This window comes from Netta rufina (assembly GCF_964035555.1).
Source record: "Netta rufina genome assembly, chromosome: Z".
NCBI classification, from domain to species: domain Eukaryota; kingdom Metazoa; phylum Chordata; class Aves; order Anseriformes; family Anatidae; genus Netta; species Netta rufina.
In genome coordinates this window covers 39,382,289-39,397,117 of record NC_140126.1, presented here as the reverse complement: position 1 = coordinate 39,397,117, position 14,829 = coordinate 39,382,289, and the positions used below count along the sequence as shown (strand labels likewise).

General features: G+C 37.9%; 1 protein-coding gene across 1 annotated transcript in view; it reads right to left on the bottom strand.

Moving 5' to 3' along the window:
- NTRK2 (neurotrophic receptor tyrosine kinase 2) overlaps positions 1-14,829 on the bottom strand; it is a gene marked incomplete at its 3' end in the record, with an annotated part of 169,987 nt that overhangs the window by 149,219 nt on the left and 5,939 nt on the right. Inside the window, exons 2-4 of the mRNA XM_084304803.1 lie at positions 6,549-6,685; positions 3,329-3,461; positions 1,474-1,773 (exon numbers count right to left, since the gene is read on the bottom strand). Of these exons, the coding sequence (XP_084160929.1) occupies positions 1,474-1,773; positions 3,329-3,461; positions 6,549-6,685 (570 nt within the window). The remainder of the gene's footprint in view (positions 1-1,473; positions 1,774-3,328; positions 3,462-6,548; positions 6,686-14,829) is intronic.

Genomic DNA, 14,829 nt, shown 5'->3' with positions numbered 1-14,829 from the left:
TGCTGAGAAAATGAAGCCAGGTTCATATTAAATAGCTAGAGTGTAGCAGAGCTTCCATTGCATGGACAAGGTGAACTGTATTGCTGAGCTGCTATAACACAGTATCAGAGGATGCCAGTATCTGAAATCATGGCTTGTTCCTGTAATGAGTCTATTTAAGGAAGAACTGCAGAGAAGAAAGAGGAGAGGAGTGCTAAGGACAGCAGGAGTAAATACAGCCTGGCTGTATCAGCTCTTCACCTTTTTTTTCTAAGTGTGGGAAAGAGAAAGACCTGCCGTCTTACTCCCTATAGGAGACTGAGCTGTTAGGAGCAAATGTTAAATAGAGACCATATTTTTACTGTCTCTAGCCTGCAATGCAGGAGGGAGAATTTAAATAGTCGCTTGCTTTTTTTTTTTTTTTTTTTTTTTTTTTTTTTTTTTTTGTCTCTTAGATAGCATTGGCAATGCACATTGCTCTTTCAGAAAAAAGGCTTTTTATATCCTGTGATTAAAAAAACAAACGTAGATATATGCTTATAATTTCAAATACAATTGTGCAATTATTTGCACCAAAACATGTCTGTATTTCCACTCTTGCTGTGCAAGGTGCACTCAGAGGTTTTTCCACATAAAACAATATACTTGCATATAAGCCTTCTTACCCTTACAGTCACTTCACGTATAGTTTTGAAGATATGGGGAACTACCACACCACAGTGAACATCAGTCACTGACAGGAGTCCCTGCAGTTCACTGCGTTAGTCAACCTTGAGTCTGCTCTCATATGGCTGAGAATGGCTGAGGCAGAGCCTCTGGAGTAGAAGATGCAGATATTTAACAGCAACTATCTTGAACATGGATATTCCTAGGCATGTAGATTCCCAACATCAGCTGAAATGAATGGGAATTGGACATCAGAATGCCTGAGAGGGCCTTAGACTTTGACCACCCTACCTCTGGATTACCTGTTTTCTCTCCAGCTCCCTCTGGTGTCCTAGACAAGGTATTATCATCGACTCACTGGACTGCATCACTGATTTTGCCACAAGGCACTAGGTTCTAATGAAGGCATCCCCGTGTCCTTGGATACACTACCTAGCTGCATTCACACATAGTATAGGAAACCTGTGGAGTAATTGAACAGGCACTCTTTGCTTTCCCAATCAGAACTGAGGCTTGAGGAAACATTTCAGATGCAGCCACCTTTCACTTGCCTTAGCGGACATGAGAACGATTACCTAAAGGAAGGATTTAGAGAGCAGTAGCATGGCCTGCCTTGAGAAGCAATAAACAAGAAGAAAATGTTAAAGGAAAGCAATATTTTAAACCTGATTTTGATGACACTTATTCAGAGGACAGAAAAAAAAAAAAAAAAAAAGCGTATAAAATTTTTTCTGAAAAACTGTTGAGCTGGCCAGGAGCATTGTCTCCACAATCCCATCAATTTGTAACAACTAACACTGAAAAAAAAAAAAAGTAAATTATACTCACCATCTCCAGGCACTGACATGAAATGAGCATCAACCCGTTTTTCATCTTCTCCATACTCATTCTTTGCCAGTAAGGTATAAGCACCATTATTCAGGTGTGTAGGGTTGTCCAGCTGAAGGCAGCCATGGTATTCACTTTGATTGATAACATGTATTTTAGTACAGATGTATTCAGACTCATTCAGTATAGCCCCTTCATAGAACCACTGCAATGTGGGCTTAGGGTTCCCTTTCACAGTGAATGGAATACACCAGTGGTGGTCCGGGGTTGGAGATTCAATAAATGTGATATTTGGTGCAACTATATTGGAAAAAAGAGTGAAGAACATCAGAATATCCTGAACAAGCCATTTTCCCCAGCCCTTCAAGTTATCAGGGAAGTATTTTTCATTCAAAAGTGCAAAAGCATGTTACTTGTAGGAATTATACCTATTTGCAGGACACTCACGCAGTACACTCACTGGCTCTGCCTTGGGTACTACATTCACAACTGAAATTAAGCCACTATTCAGAAAGAAACAAAACAAACCAGTTTCAGACGAAGACTGAACACCACTTAAATCCCACACCCTGCAAGGTGTGGGAAGTTCAGTTACTGAATCACTGAGAAGGGAGAGAGAGTGATTTTAGCTTTACTTTTTACTTTTAGCTGAAAAAATGGTGCAGAGGAGTGCTGAAAGAACAGAACAGTATTGAAAATATTTAAAAGTTGGCCCAAAGCAAGCAGTACTGGAAATATCCTCAGCCAGGAATCCAAACTTTCAGATGATTTTCTTCACAGAATCAAAGCCAGAACAGATGACTTCATTCCCTGGATTCTTCTGACAGAGAAGGACCATTTTCTACTATACATTTTCTCATTATTTGTTCAAAACTGCTAAATGCCTCAAGTTCACAGACTTGTTCTGTTTCCCTCAGGAGACTATTCCAACACCTTGCCCATTATTTCACTATTGGGAAATTTTCCTTGATATTTATTCTTAACTGCATCCAATTTCATCTAGTTACACTCCCTTTTATCACTCATAACAGTGCCAAGCTCAGAATCTCATTTACACTGTTCAAACATTTCTAGTTTATGTTCCTTCCCATAGCTATTACATATCCAATTTCAACCTACAAACCATTTGAAGTACATCTATAGTGTTTTTTCTAGTTTTCTCTGTCATGAGCACATGCTGAAAAAAGTTTGCCATCTACAAAGCGTTCTGTTCCCATCTTCAGTTGAACAGAGGACTGCAACTTGTGAAAACATGCTGCGTTGTTCACACAAAATGAATTCAGGCTGGAATCTTAGAAGGCACTGTCTCCATACTACATGTCCCTTCCCCTTTCCTTGGCCCTGACAAATAAGTACATTATTCAAAGCTATGACAAATAAATTTACATCTGGCAGTACAAATGTTGCAAGTGTGTTATTTTTGGAACAAACCAGTTGTTGATTTAGATAATAAAACCTTTAATATTTGTAGCCTCTTTATAATTAACTCTCTGACCCTTTTGATGCATTCACACTTCTGAATTCCTAAGATAGTGTGTACATATATGCACACCATTACAAACCTTCCCACACTGACGGTGCCACTGAGTACTTTGGCTCTCAGACCGTTGCTTATAGGTTGGTCTAACTGGAAGATAAAGCATTTGGAAAAGTATTTTTTACAGAACTCAGAGCAGAAGATAAATTCAACAACTGCTGATTGAGCTATTCCTATTATTAACAGCAGTAGATAGTTCACTTGCTTAAAAGGTGTTTCTGTTTCTGCAACCCGTGCACCCTCAAAATATTTGTACCCAAAATAGCTGTAACTAATGCAGTTTGGCCTCATGAGCTGCATGGAGGCCTGTGTACGTACAGAATACCGTGAGCTCAGCAGAGGCTTGGTCCTCTCCCACAATGTTCTCTGCAACACATGAAATCCACAGCCCGCTGTCCATGGATGAGACATTCTTTATGGTTAGCGAAGCAGGATTCTTACTTGTGTCACTCTACAAATGATCAGAAAAACATACGTGTCAGCTGAAGCCTAAAGAAACAAGAGAGAGGCAGGGTATCATTGGCCACAGCTTAATGGCATTTTTCGTTTTCCCTTCCCTTTAGCTCCTTTGGTCTGTAATTAATCAAAACGTTACTTTGGCACCTTATCCAACAGACACAAAAGACAGCACCATTGGTGGTTGGAGTTCCAAAAGTGTAGTCCTGCTGCAAACACTGCACTTGTACATTTCTCTGTCCTGTTCCTTTCAGTTTCTGTCTTTTCTAAACACTTCCCCTCTAGAAAAATGTCTTCTTCTTGACCCACACCCTTCCTTATCCCTTTCTTCCATTTCATGACCTATTTATATGGTCCATCTCTGGTCCACTTGAATTTTTCCTCCCCCCCTATATTCTGTTCAGTCCTTCTTTATTGCTTTTTGTCTCTTCGCTATTAAGTATGATATCTCTTTCACTGCTGCCTTCTGAGCTCTACTGCACTGTGACAACTGTGTGTCTTCTCCCCCCTCCTTAAGCCAAATTTTTCTTGAAAGCTTCTTCCTCTTGTAAACAATTTATGAGAAATTACATCCCTTCTAATACCTATAAGCTACTGTTTTATAAGCATTGTTTTATAAGTAATGTTTTATGTGTTTGAGCACTAAGGCTAATTAAGGTAAGAATTATGAATCTTAGAACTCTTGATTCTTGTGATTCTTAGAAAGCTCACGGCACATTTACAGCTTAAATGCCATATTAAATATGCAGCTGTGCTACACTGCACAAAGTGAATAGGGCAGATTAATTAAAAAAATAATAATAAAAACATTTAAAAACAAAGAATAGGGCAGAATCATTAAAAAACAAAACAAAACAACAACAACAACAACAGAACAGCTAACAAAGCTAGTTGTTAAAGCTAGTTGTTAAAGACTGTGTTTTCTTAAACCAGGTCATTCATGTGATCTCCAAATAACTATTTCCACACTTGAATTTTTTATAAAATGCAAAACTACATTCTTAAAATGAAAAAGAACCAAAACATATTTAGAAAACATACAATAATTAGTATTCTTTTTAAAAAACTCCTTTTGAAATAATTTTTCAGCGTACATGCATGCTTCAGTGTTGCACAGTAGACAAAAAGATAATACCCTGCACATGTAAAACCACAGTGACCTTCAGCAGCAGTCAACGGGGACACATGGGGATACTCCTGCATACGGGACCAAAAGTTTGAACCTCAAGGTCCCACCTAAACCCCACTTGAGTTAAATGCCCCATTGATATCAGTGTGACATTGATATTAGCGTGACACTGTTATCAGTCAGTATGGTATCAATCAGGCAGTATGGAAAAGCCAAAAAGCCCACTGCATTGTTCTCTACGTGCAGCTCTCAGAGGTGAGAAGTACTTAAAGCTGGATTCAGAGCAGAGGGCTTCAATAGTGGATTCAGGGCTGAAATCTATAGCAAGAAAAATCTAACTGACATAAATAAATTTATATACCAGCATAAAAAAATAATCATATGGTGAAATGTAGGACTAGAGTATAGTTTTAACTTTTGTTAACATTTCCCTTTGTAAAATGGGAAAGAGAGAAAAAGCAGGCAAAGGCAGCATAGGAGGTGAAGAAAAGGGAGTCAGAAATATAGATATGAAAGTGAGAGAAAGGAAACAAAAAAAAACAACACTCATGGAGAAGGGAAGGATAGTTGTGAATGAGGCTTAAAAAGCACTCATTCTTCTGCTACTGAAAAGACTACTGTGCTCCACAACTAAGGTTGTAGCCAGCCTATATTATGAGACCCTCTGAAATCTCAAACATGAAGTTATGCCAGGACAGAGTATTTCTGGAGAGCTTGAAGAAAACTGAACACGGCATTTGAAAGATAGGAAGGTTAAAAAATGAAGTGATCTCACTTTTTGAACAGCATCCCACATTTGTTTTGGCTCATAACTAAAAAAAAGGAAAAAGAAGAAAAAGAAAAAGCACAACTTGGCATAAGTTCCCCAAACTGTTTTAATTTCTTGTTCTTTACGATGACTGGTTCCTTTGGGTAGTTTTCCAGATTAGAAAAAGTTTTAAAAATAAAACTAGAGCTCTGTAGAATTCTTTCTTATGGAAGCTGAGAGACACAGTAATCAAAGCCTATCTATACGGCCCAATACAATGACCTCAGGGCAGAAAGTACAAAGGTAAAGACACCCCAGAGGTCCTGGCATTCTCACACTGCAGGAATAGTTTTTGAAGTACACATCCCACACTTTTTACAGACTAGAAAGCTTTAGGTTGTCTGCACCCTCATGAATACATGGTAGCCAATGCCATGAAACTGTAAATAATAGAAGGCCTTGAATCATGAAAATTATGGCAATTTAAGGGGTCAGCAGCTGCACCTGGTTAAAAACTTCTTCTTATCAACAACTCCATCAGAATGAACTGTCTATCTCCATTATGCATACAGTCCAAGGAAAGGACATATAACACAAAACTCTCAGAAAACAAAATTCCCACTCTCTTTCGCTATGTTGAGCTAAAAACTTCATACTTCATTAAAAAAAAAAAAAAAAAAAAAAAACATTCTTTTTAATAAAACCCTCACCTTAACTTTCTTGACTCTCTGTAGTTTGTTTTCTTGAAAAAAAAAGTGAAATAAAACACAAAACAATTAATTTTGATGAACAAAATTGTCCAACCAACAGTTAATATGGACATGCAGGTTTTGGCTTGGAAATATAACAAATTAACAACCTAAGGCTTTTTTCATGCCTTGGGTAGGTAAGAGATATTCTATCTGCATAGGTATATGTGATACTGAGAAAGGACTTTTGCTTCAGTATCTTTATTCACCATGTTAACCCCAAAAAATTACTGCACACTCATTTACAAATCTGAATTAACAAGTGTTTGCCATTTTCCAAAAGCACTGCAGCAGCTGCCCTGGATTGAAAGAAATTGGGAATTAAATTAGAGTCCAAAATCAATCTTCTATTTAATCTTTTTGATAAGAAGTTAACTAAAGGTGGACACAAACTTCATTCCATCCATCAGCAGATATCTGTATAGGAATTATCACCTCTTTGAATATGAAACTTACCTCATGGTTTGAAACAAGATTAGTGAGCACCCAGGACACATTAGGGGGCGGCCCTCCACTAGTATCACAATACAATGTGATGCTCTTTCCTTCTACCACGGTGATGTTGTAATTGCTTAAGTTTGCTGAGGGTAAGTCTGTGATAGAAAAAACAACAACAAAAAACACATGCATTTGTATGTGGCAGAAATAGACACTGCTCAGTTCTAAGGAAACTGCATAAATACAAGCCAAAACAACACTAAATTAGACATTCACTGTGGTCAGTTACTGTTGAATTATAAAGTACAAACAACATCTTCGTAAACTATAATCTTTAAGCAGCTATAACATTTTTCTGCGCCACCTCTGCTTCACATCTTCAGAAAACATTACTGCAAACGAAAACACATTAAGTTAATTATACAGGCAACTGTTGCAGGTGGGCAAACAGAATTTATCCTAACTTCAGTTTTTAACATTAAAAAAAAAAAAAAAAAAGAAAGAAAGAAAAACAAACAAACAAACAAACAAACAAAAAACACTAAAACCTTCCCCTCATTCTTTAAACCTGGAAATTTAAGCTGTTTCTGTTACAGTTGCAAAGAAAACTTAATTTTCCAGAAAGTAACTGACGCTGTGGTATTCTCACTGTTCTCCACAACTGTAATGGGAAAATACCCAGCACCACACAAGAGATTACAAGAGTCCTTCCTCTCACACAGAGACACAGCTCACAGAGAGCAAAAAACACAAATTTTCAAGTACAAAATGAGGGAAACAAAGCACTGAATATATCAAAACAGAGGATAGAAAGGGCAGAAGAGAGGGTTGGCTATTGCACAGAGCTGCTTTCCAAGGCATGCCAGTAGGCTTAGCTATTGCTCTCAGAAAACTACCCAAATTTTGCAGAAGGCAGGACTCCCCCTCCAACTCGTAGTTATAAACCACTCTGCACCTCAGTCTTTAGCACCCAAAGCACTGTGAGCTTCCAGAAGAATAAATATATAAGTGCTTCCAAATGCACGAGGAATTATAGACTGACCCTCCTCAATAAAATGTAAGGAATACCAATAGACACCTAGTACACAGGGCCACACATCAAATTTCTTAACAAAGCAAATAATGACGCAGCATGCTAGAAATATTAATTATTTCTTAAGTAATTCTGCAGCTTCAGGTGGAGCTGCTATGTATTGTAAAAAGCCTTGCCCTCTTTTATAACGAATTTATGCTGGAGGGTAGAAAGGCCCTGCAGAGGGACCTGGACAGGATGGGTCAATGGGCAGAAGCCAGTGGGATGAGGTTCAACATGGTTACGTGCTGCACTTTAGTCACAACAACCCTATGCAGCGCTACAGACTTGGGGCAGAGTGGCTGGAAAGCTAAACAGAGGAAAAGGACCAGGGGGCATTGGTCAATAACTTGTCTGAACATGAGCAAGCAGTGTGCCCAGGTGGCCAAGAAGGCCAACAGCACCATGGCTTGTATCAGGGACAGTGTAGCAAGCAGGACCAGGGAAGTGATCGTCCCCCTGTACTCAGCTCTGGTGAGGTCACACCTCGAGTACTGTATTCAGCTTTGGGCCTCTCAGTACAAGAAAGACATTGAAGCCCTGGAGCATGTCCAGGGAAGGGCAATTAAGCTGGTGAAGAGCCTGGAACACAAGTCCTATGAGGAGCAGCTGAGGGAACTGAGGTTGTTTAGTCCGGAGAAGAGGGGGATCAGGGGATGCTTTATGGCTCTCTACAGCTACCTGAAAGAAAGGTGTGGGGAGCTGGGGGTCAGCCTCTTCTCACAGGTAATTAGTGATAGGGCTAGAGGGAATGGATTCAAGTTGCTCCAAGGGAGGTTTAGGTTGGAAATTAGGAGACGTTTCTTCTCAGAAAGAGTAGTAAGGTGTTAGAACAGGTTGCCTAGGGAGCTGGTGGAGTCACCATCCCTGGGGGTGTTTAAGGGAAGGTTGGATGTGGTGCTTAGGGACATGGTTTATTGATAGGGTGATGGTTGGTCCATGGATGATCCTGGAGATCTTTTCCAACCTTGATGATTCTATGATTCTATTTCTCATCAGCAGTTCTGTGCAAGTTTTACTTGCAATTTATGATCTCAAATAACCTAGCTTATCTACTATGCTGGATATGTATGCATGATCCTGCAACTATTTTCTTTTCCTGAAACAATTTTTTGTTTGTTTGTTTATTTTTAATACATATATATACAAGTTAGAGTACAGAATTTGCATTATGTACTTGAAGGTATGAAACTTTACAGAAGGACTTATATCCCTCTTTACTTATGTAAAAAGCCCCAAACAAACAACTAACCACCTTGTTAGTGTGAACTATAACACTTTAATACATTTGCCAGAAGTTCAACAGAAGCTATATGTATTGGAAATCTCTATTTAAGTTTTATTAGTTCAATAAAAATGAAATGAGAGGAACTAATAGCAAAGAGAAGACTAATCATTTTCCAGGCAATGCTTTCTTGCCTAATAAGGTTTGAAGATCAGCACGAGTACATGATAACTGTTTAGATAATTCTAGTGCTTCAAGCAGGGCTGTAATATGATTCTCATTATAGGCATCATGGATTTATTCTATTATTTTCACTTTATAAATCATATGTAGAAGTTTATCGAGATAAAGCTGGACAGTTTGTACATCTTGATGCAGTAATCTGTCAGCAAAGGTAGCCATCTGCTCTCGCCTGCTGTGAATTCAAATCTCAGCAGTGTCTGTCAACTAGTTGGGCAGGAAATAAAACTAATCTTAGGGAACATTTGGATATTAATTACACTGGTTAAGGAACAAGGAGAGAAGTAATGAGATCATTTACTTTATAAAGTTTCACACCACCTCTGAAAAGCTTTCCAATTGCTTTTGCCAGACCTGGATATGCAGACAGATACCACTCTCCATTCTTCCAGGCACAAGTACTAGGGACAAGGTCTACATGATAGATCAGTGCTTCACTGTTGAAACCTACATGGTTCGTAACAGCACATTGTTTCACATGAAACCTGTCATTTAAGCAAATTAAGGTAACTTTGGTCTCTTAGATCCCTGCTTTAATAGCTGTTAAGTTCTGAGACAGCTTCGTCCTGCTGTGTTATTCACAGGATAGACAACAAAAATTGAATTCCTTTGGTACTGGTTCTTGTTCCCACTTTCCAAAAGTCTGCACATACCATGCTCATGTTATAGGTCTGAGGAAGACAGCTATATCATGCTTGAATCCTGCCAGAAGGTTAAAAAATAATTTTATTTTTTTTTATTCTGTAGATTCTTATTTTTACGCTAAAAACCAGTTACAGGATCTTGCAGAAAGCAACACAGAAAAAAAATTAAGACTATAACAGATATATTACATTAATAATACTGTATTGTATTATATTTTATAGTGTAATCACATAATTGTATGTGTTTTCTTTTATTCCTTTTCCAGTCATGAAAGGGTGGGGAAACACAAAAGAATTGCCTTTGGATACATTTCTGTTAGTAGCACATCTTGAGCCAGTGAACTTTTGTTCACCAATGTCATTCTGTCTTTTTTTCAGGTGGCACTCAGACTACTACACAGGCAAATACACATTAGTTGAGAGAGGTGGCTCTGTTTAGAGAAAACAGACAGCAACATAAGACCTCAGATCTAAAAAAGGTGATATATTGGACTTGCCAGTAAAGCAGTGCGACCAAGGAGCAAAATCCGTACTTACAAGTAACTGAATACAAAAAGATATAATATTCCCTAACAGATACATATGCTCAGTATGTGTACTCAGAGTAGTGTGAGACCATTTATAAGAATTAGTAGCATTTTGACACCTACAATACTACAAAGATATTCAGCCTTGCTGCACTTATTCCTAACTTACTTTGGCTAAACATGGTGTTTTAGATGACTATCACTTACGTTAATATAGATGCACATTTAAAAGGACTTTGTATATAGCAATCGATGCAAGCAACCACACGACAGGTTCAAATGGTTTTGTATACTGCCAGCAGAGTGAATTTAGACTGTACCACAACAGCCCACACAAGGTAGACATGACATCATCTTCCCACAACTCTCATCCTGATATCTGTCAGACAGAGATTAGCCTATGCCCCAAAGCTTGAAACATAGTATTTCTTTCAAACTTTGATAGCATTAATTATTATAATTCTGGATATCAGTAATAACCCTGATAGTATCTGATTTATTTTTTTAAGTTTGCTCTGTTCTTAGCCTTAATAGCTTTCTAGAGCAATGAGTTTCACAGGTGTACTGTCCGGACTGTATGCAAAAGCATTCCCTTTTACCATCTCTGAAATTTGTTTCTGAATTCCAAATTCATTGAGTGCTGTCCTAAGTTTAAGTGTAAAACTCCTCGGAAAGTGTTCTAAGAAAAGAATGATCTGAATGATCTTCTTAAGATCACTCTATTGTATTTGTTTTTTCTCATGCCCTTTTTCTTTTTAACATCTATTCAAAGCTTTCCAATCTCTCAAAAATAGGAGAACAGAACTTGCTATTGAGGATTTAAAATTGTAATGTTGAGTTTAATGGATGGATAGCAAGGGTACAATAAAATCTATGTGTTTCATTATGTATAGGTATTATGGCTATTGTATACCTATACATACAGACAAAATCTGTTTTCATATTAAAATTGATAACATTTTATTCCAGGGAATAAGTAACTGGATTAGAATAAGTAGTTACTTCCACTCACCCCAGACCAATGGGCCAAAACAGAGGCAAGCAGGAGAGGCTCATTTATGTCCAATGAGTCTCCCTAAGTATCATGTCAGGCTTCAGAAGGAACAAACCCTCCGTTAAGAAAGGGGGACCTATTTACCTTAAAATCAGTGCAAATCAGTGGCCTGAGGCCTTGTTATAGTGGAACTGTGAAGAATAGCTAGGGAATAACTCACATATTCGGAGTGCACAGCTGGGACTTCAACAAGCACAAAACCAAATCTTTTGGCTAAAATTTTCAAAGGTTACAACAGCATTTGGCTACACAACTGTCAATGGCAATTAATAAAAAGAACATGTCTAAATTCGTACAGCTTTCAAGGACCTCATGCTGCTACTTACTACTTTCTACAGAAAAGTTACACTAGTTTTGGTAGAGCCAAGCAGTCACTGCATCTGTCAAAGGAAGCATATGACCTAATTAAGAAACAACTGAGTGTTAATGCAAATTATGGTCAGCAGCTCAACTCTCAGGACCAAGTTCATATTCTAGCCAGTGTACTACAGCAACTTCTAGAACAGTGCAGTAAGCAAGAAGAAACGATTTTACCATTACACCCAAGATGTTGCTTCACTGGTTAACTATCTTAACAGTTACAAAAATTTTTACAAAATTATTTCCAGATAGAGTTTTTCAGTTTCATTTTTCATCTATTTAGTTCTAAGATTTCTTCAGCTGCCTGAAAACCTTAATCAAAAAGTTTTCTCAATATGGTCAGTTACCATCACTAATACCTAAAAAATGACATGATGAAGAAATGAGTACCTGAGAGAACACCATAAATTCAATATTACATTCATTTATGCCCTCCTCTGCACATTAAACCCCTGATTTTCATCAGCCTGTCTACAAACTCCCACGAGTCTAGCCATAATGCCTTGTCACTAAGTGGTTTTTAATGTGGCCCGTGACATCTCTTTTTAGCTTGGCACATTTTTGCAGGTCAACCTGTTCTGTGGTAAGAACAAACAGTTATCAAGAAAAAAATGACATTTTTCCCTTATAACTAGTCAACTGCATATGAATTTCCATAAGGTCATATGAATCCTTATCTTAAGTCCTTAATCATTTTTTTAATAAATATATCAGACCCAGAATGATTAAATTAATGATAAGGCCAGCAACCATCTATCAAACTGAAGCATTTAAAGGCAGAACCACTGATTTATAAAATATCTTCTATGATTCATAAGATATAGCGTCCCAAACTGCTTACTTCACATAAGTTTTAAACACAGTCCAAGTTTCTCGGCTCCCCTGCTTTTGCTTTTTCTCTCTAGGGAGAAAGGATTCAACTAATTACAGCACTACACTACCGCTTAGTTACACCCACTACTTGCGCTGTCTAGAACCTGAAAACAGGATGGTTGACAATGCAATTTGTTAAGAACTGTGCAAATGGATCTGCAAGTTTCAGAGACCTTACTGTCTCTAAAATCATTTTCATCAATACAGAAGAAAAATAAGGTTTTCTCATATAATTCTATTAAAATTCTGCTTTGTTTGAAAATACAGGAATGCCTACAAATTCTAAAGGTCTTTTCCTATGGCCTTTTATGGGTTTAAAAACAACACAAAAAGTTGTCTAGTAATTCCAGCTATAAAGCTAGGAGCTGTTGGGTATGTGATTCACCTCCTGTGTTTCATTTAGCAGCTATCTGCAGCCAACAAGCTCCAAGCCAAATTTCAGCCATGGGGTAAGTGGGCATGTTTCCACCAAAGTCTGCAGAATCACAGGGCCAAAAATCAGCCTGACTACATGTTTAGAGCAATGTAAAAAGGACAGTCCAAAAGGTTATATGCAAAACATGAAGAAACATAAATCATTGTTTCAATTTCCTGTTGCATTACAACCCCAGAATCAAAATATTCAATACATAGAAATAATTGCAGAAATCTCACGGAAGCTATTCCAAGATGACCCCAGCCATTTTCAGTGAATATACATATACATATATAAAAATATATGTATATATACACACAGATGTGTATATATACATATATATATATATATATATATATATAAGTAAGTCAAACAAAATACAGAAACAGAAGAAATTAGAAACACATACAAAACATTATTTCAGCAACCAGAGGGTAGAGAAGCCTGCACCTTTCTGCTTCACTGCTCTAACCATCAGGCACTACTCTGCATTTGTCCACTGTAATTTTGCTATTGTGCAGAACACAATTTGGAATTTCTATCAGATTAAAATGAAGAGTAAAGGTACTAATCTAAAAGGTAAGCTGAAACAAGGAGAAGGAATCCTGGTTTATGATGCTTTTCACTATTTTATTTCCACAGTATGTCCACTGAGTGTCAATGTAAACTAAAGAAACTGTCCCAGACAAAAACCTCTTTAGCTCTTGAGACAACCACTAAATAAAGCACTGAACAGAGATAAGCTCTCCAAGAAGCACAGCAAATCTTGGTAGGTATTTTCCATATTGACTATGGTACTTTACATAGGTCTGACAGGGTTAAGCTAGAATAGTCTCAAATACTATACAGGTTGGTGGTGAGATTATCCCTGAATTTGTAGGTTAGATTCTGCTGAATCCAGAGAAGTGTTACAAAATCCCCTCAAATAGCCACTAATTTATTTTTTCTTTTCTTTTTCTCTCTCTCTTTTTTTTTTTTTAAGTAAAATCAAATAAAAAGAGGAACTCTTGTTGTGCCCTTTTGAAAGGAAAGGCATGAATTCCTACTGTTGAGAGAGACTGAGTCCAAACATAGAGGATCCTTGACAATGCCTTGAGAAGAGTCCTTCTGCTCTGACTTTCCAAAGCTTTTAGCATTTCTTAATGAGCAGCTGGAAGGCATGTGCACACTGAACAAGCTCATTTCAGACTACCTCTCACTAGATGTGCTTGCTGCCTCAGTATACCTTCTTAAAAGTCCTGATTTCTTTCGTACCACGACAGATCTGATACTCACGACTCCCACCTTGTCAGTCCATGGAGGAATGTCTTTCTGCAGGGAAGCAGAATGAGTGATGTGGCAGCTCACTGAGGCACCCAAATATTGTAAAATATTAAAAGGCATCTGCCTCTAATCATGACATGCCTGATTGTCACTTTCAGCTGGAAACTTTTACAGAAAATAATTAAACAAGTACAGCCTCTACCAGAAGATGATCATTATTTAAAGTATGCTTTCCCAGAGCCAACACACCCTTATTTTGCCTTTATGCACTCCATCACTCCCTGGTTAACTGAAATTATCACTAGAAGCAAAATTCTGCAAGTAGATACTGTCTGTGCCACCACGAAGAACATAAAACTTGCTAACCCATCTTCACAATTACAGAAGCAAACACAACCTCTGCAGAATGTTCAGGGTGCACAGCTGTGCTGTCTGTACATTTCAGACAGTGCTTCAAATGCCATCATGAAAGCTAGGCAGGCAAAAAACCACCACCTGCTCTGTACCAGAACATGTTCACGTGGATAAGAGACCCATCTTCTGCACTCAACCTGTACAGACGTTTTGAAGCTTGCTGCTGAGCTTTCAGACCAGATGGAAGGCCTATGAGCTATGTGTCCAAGGTT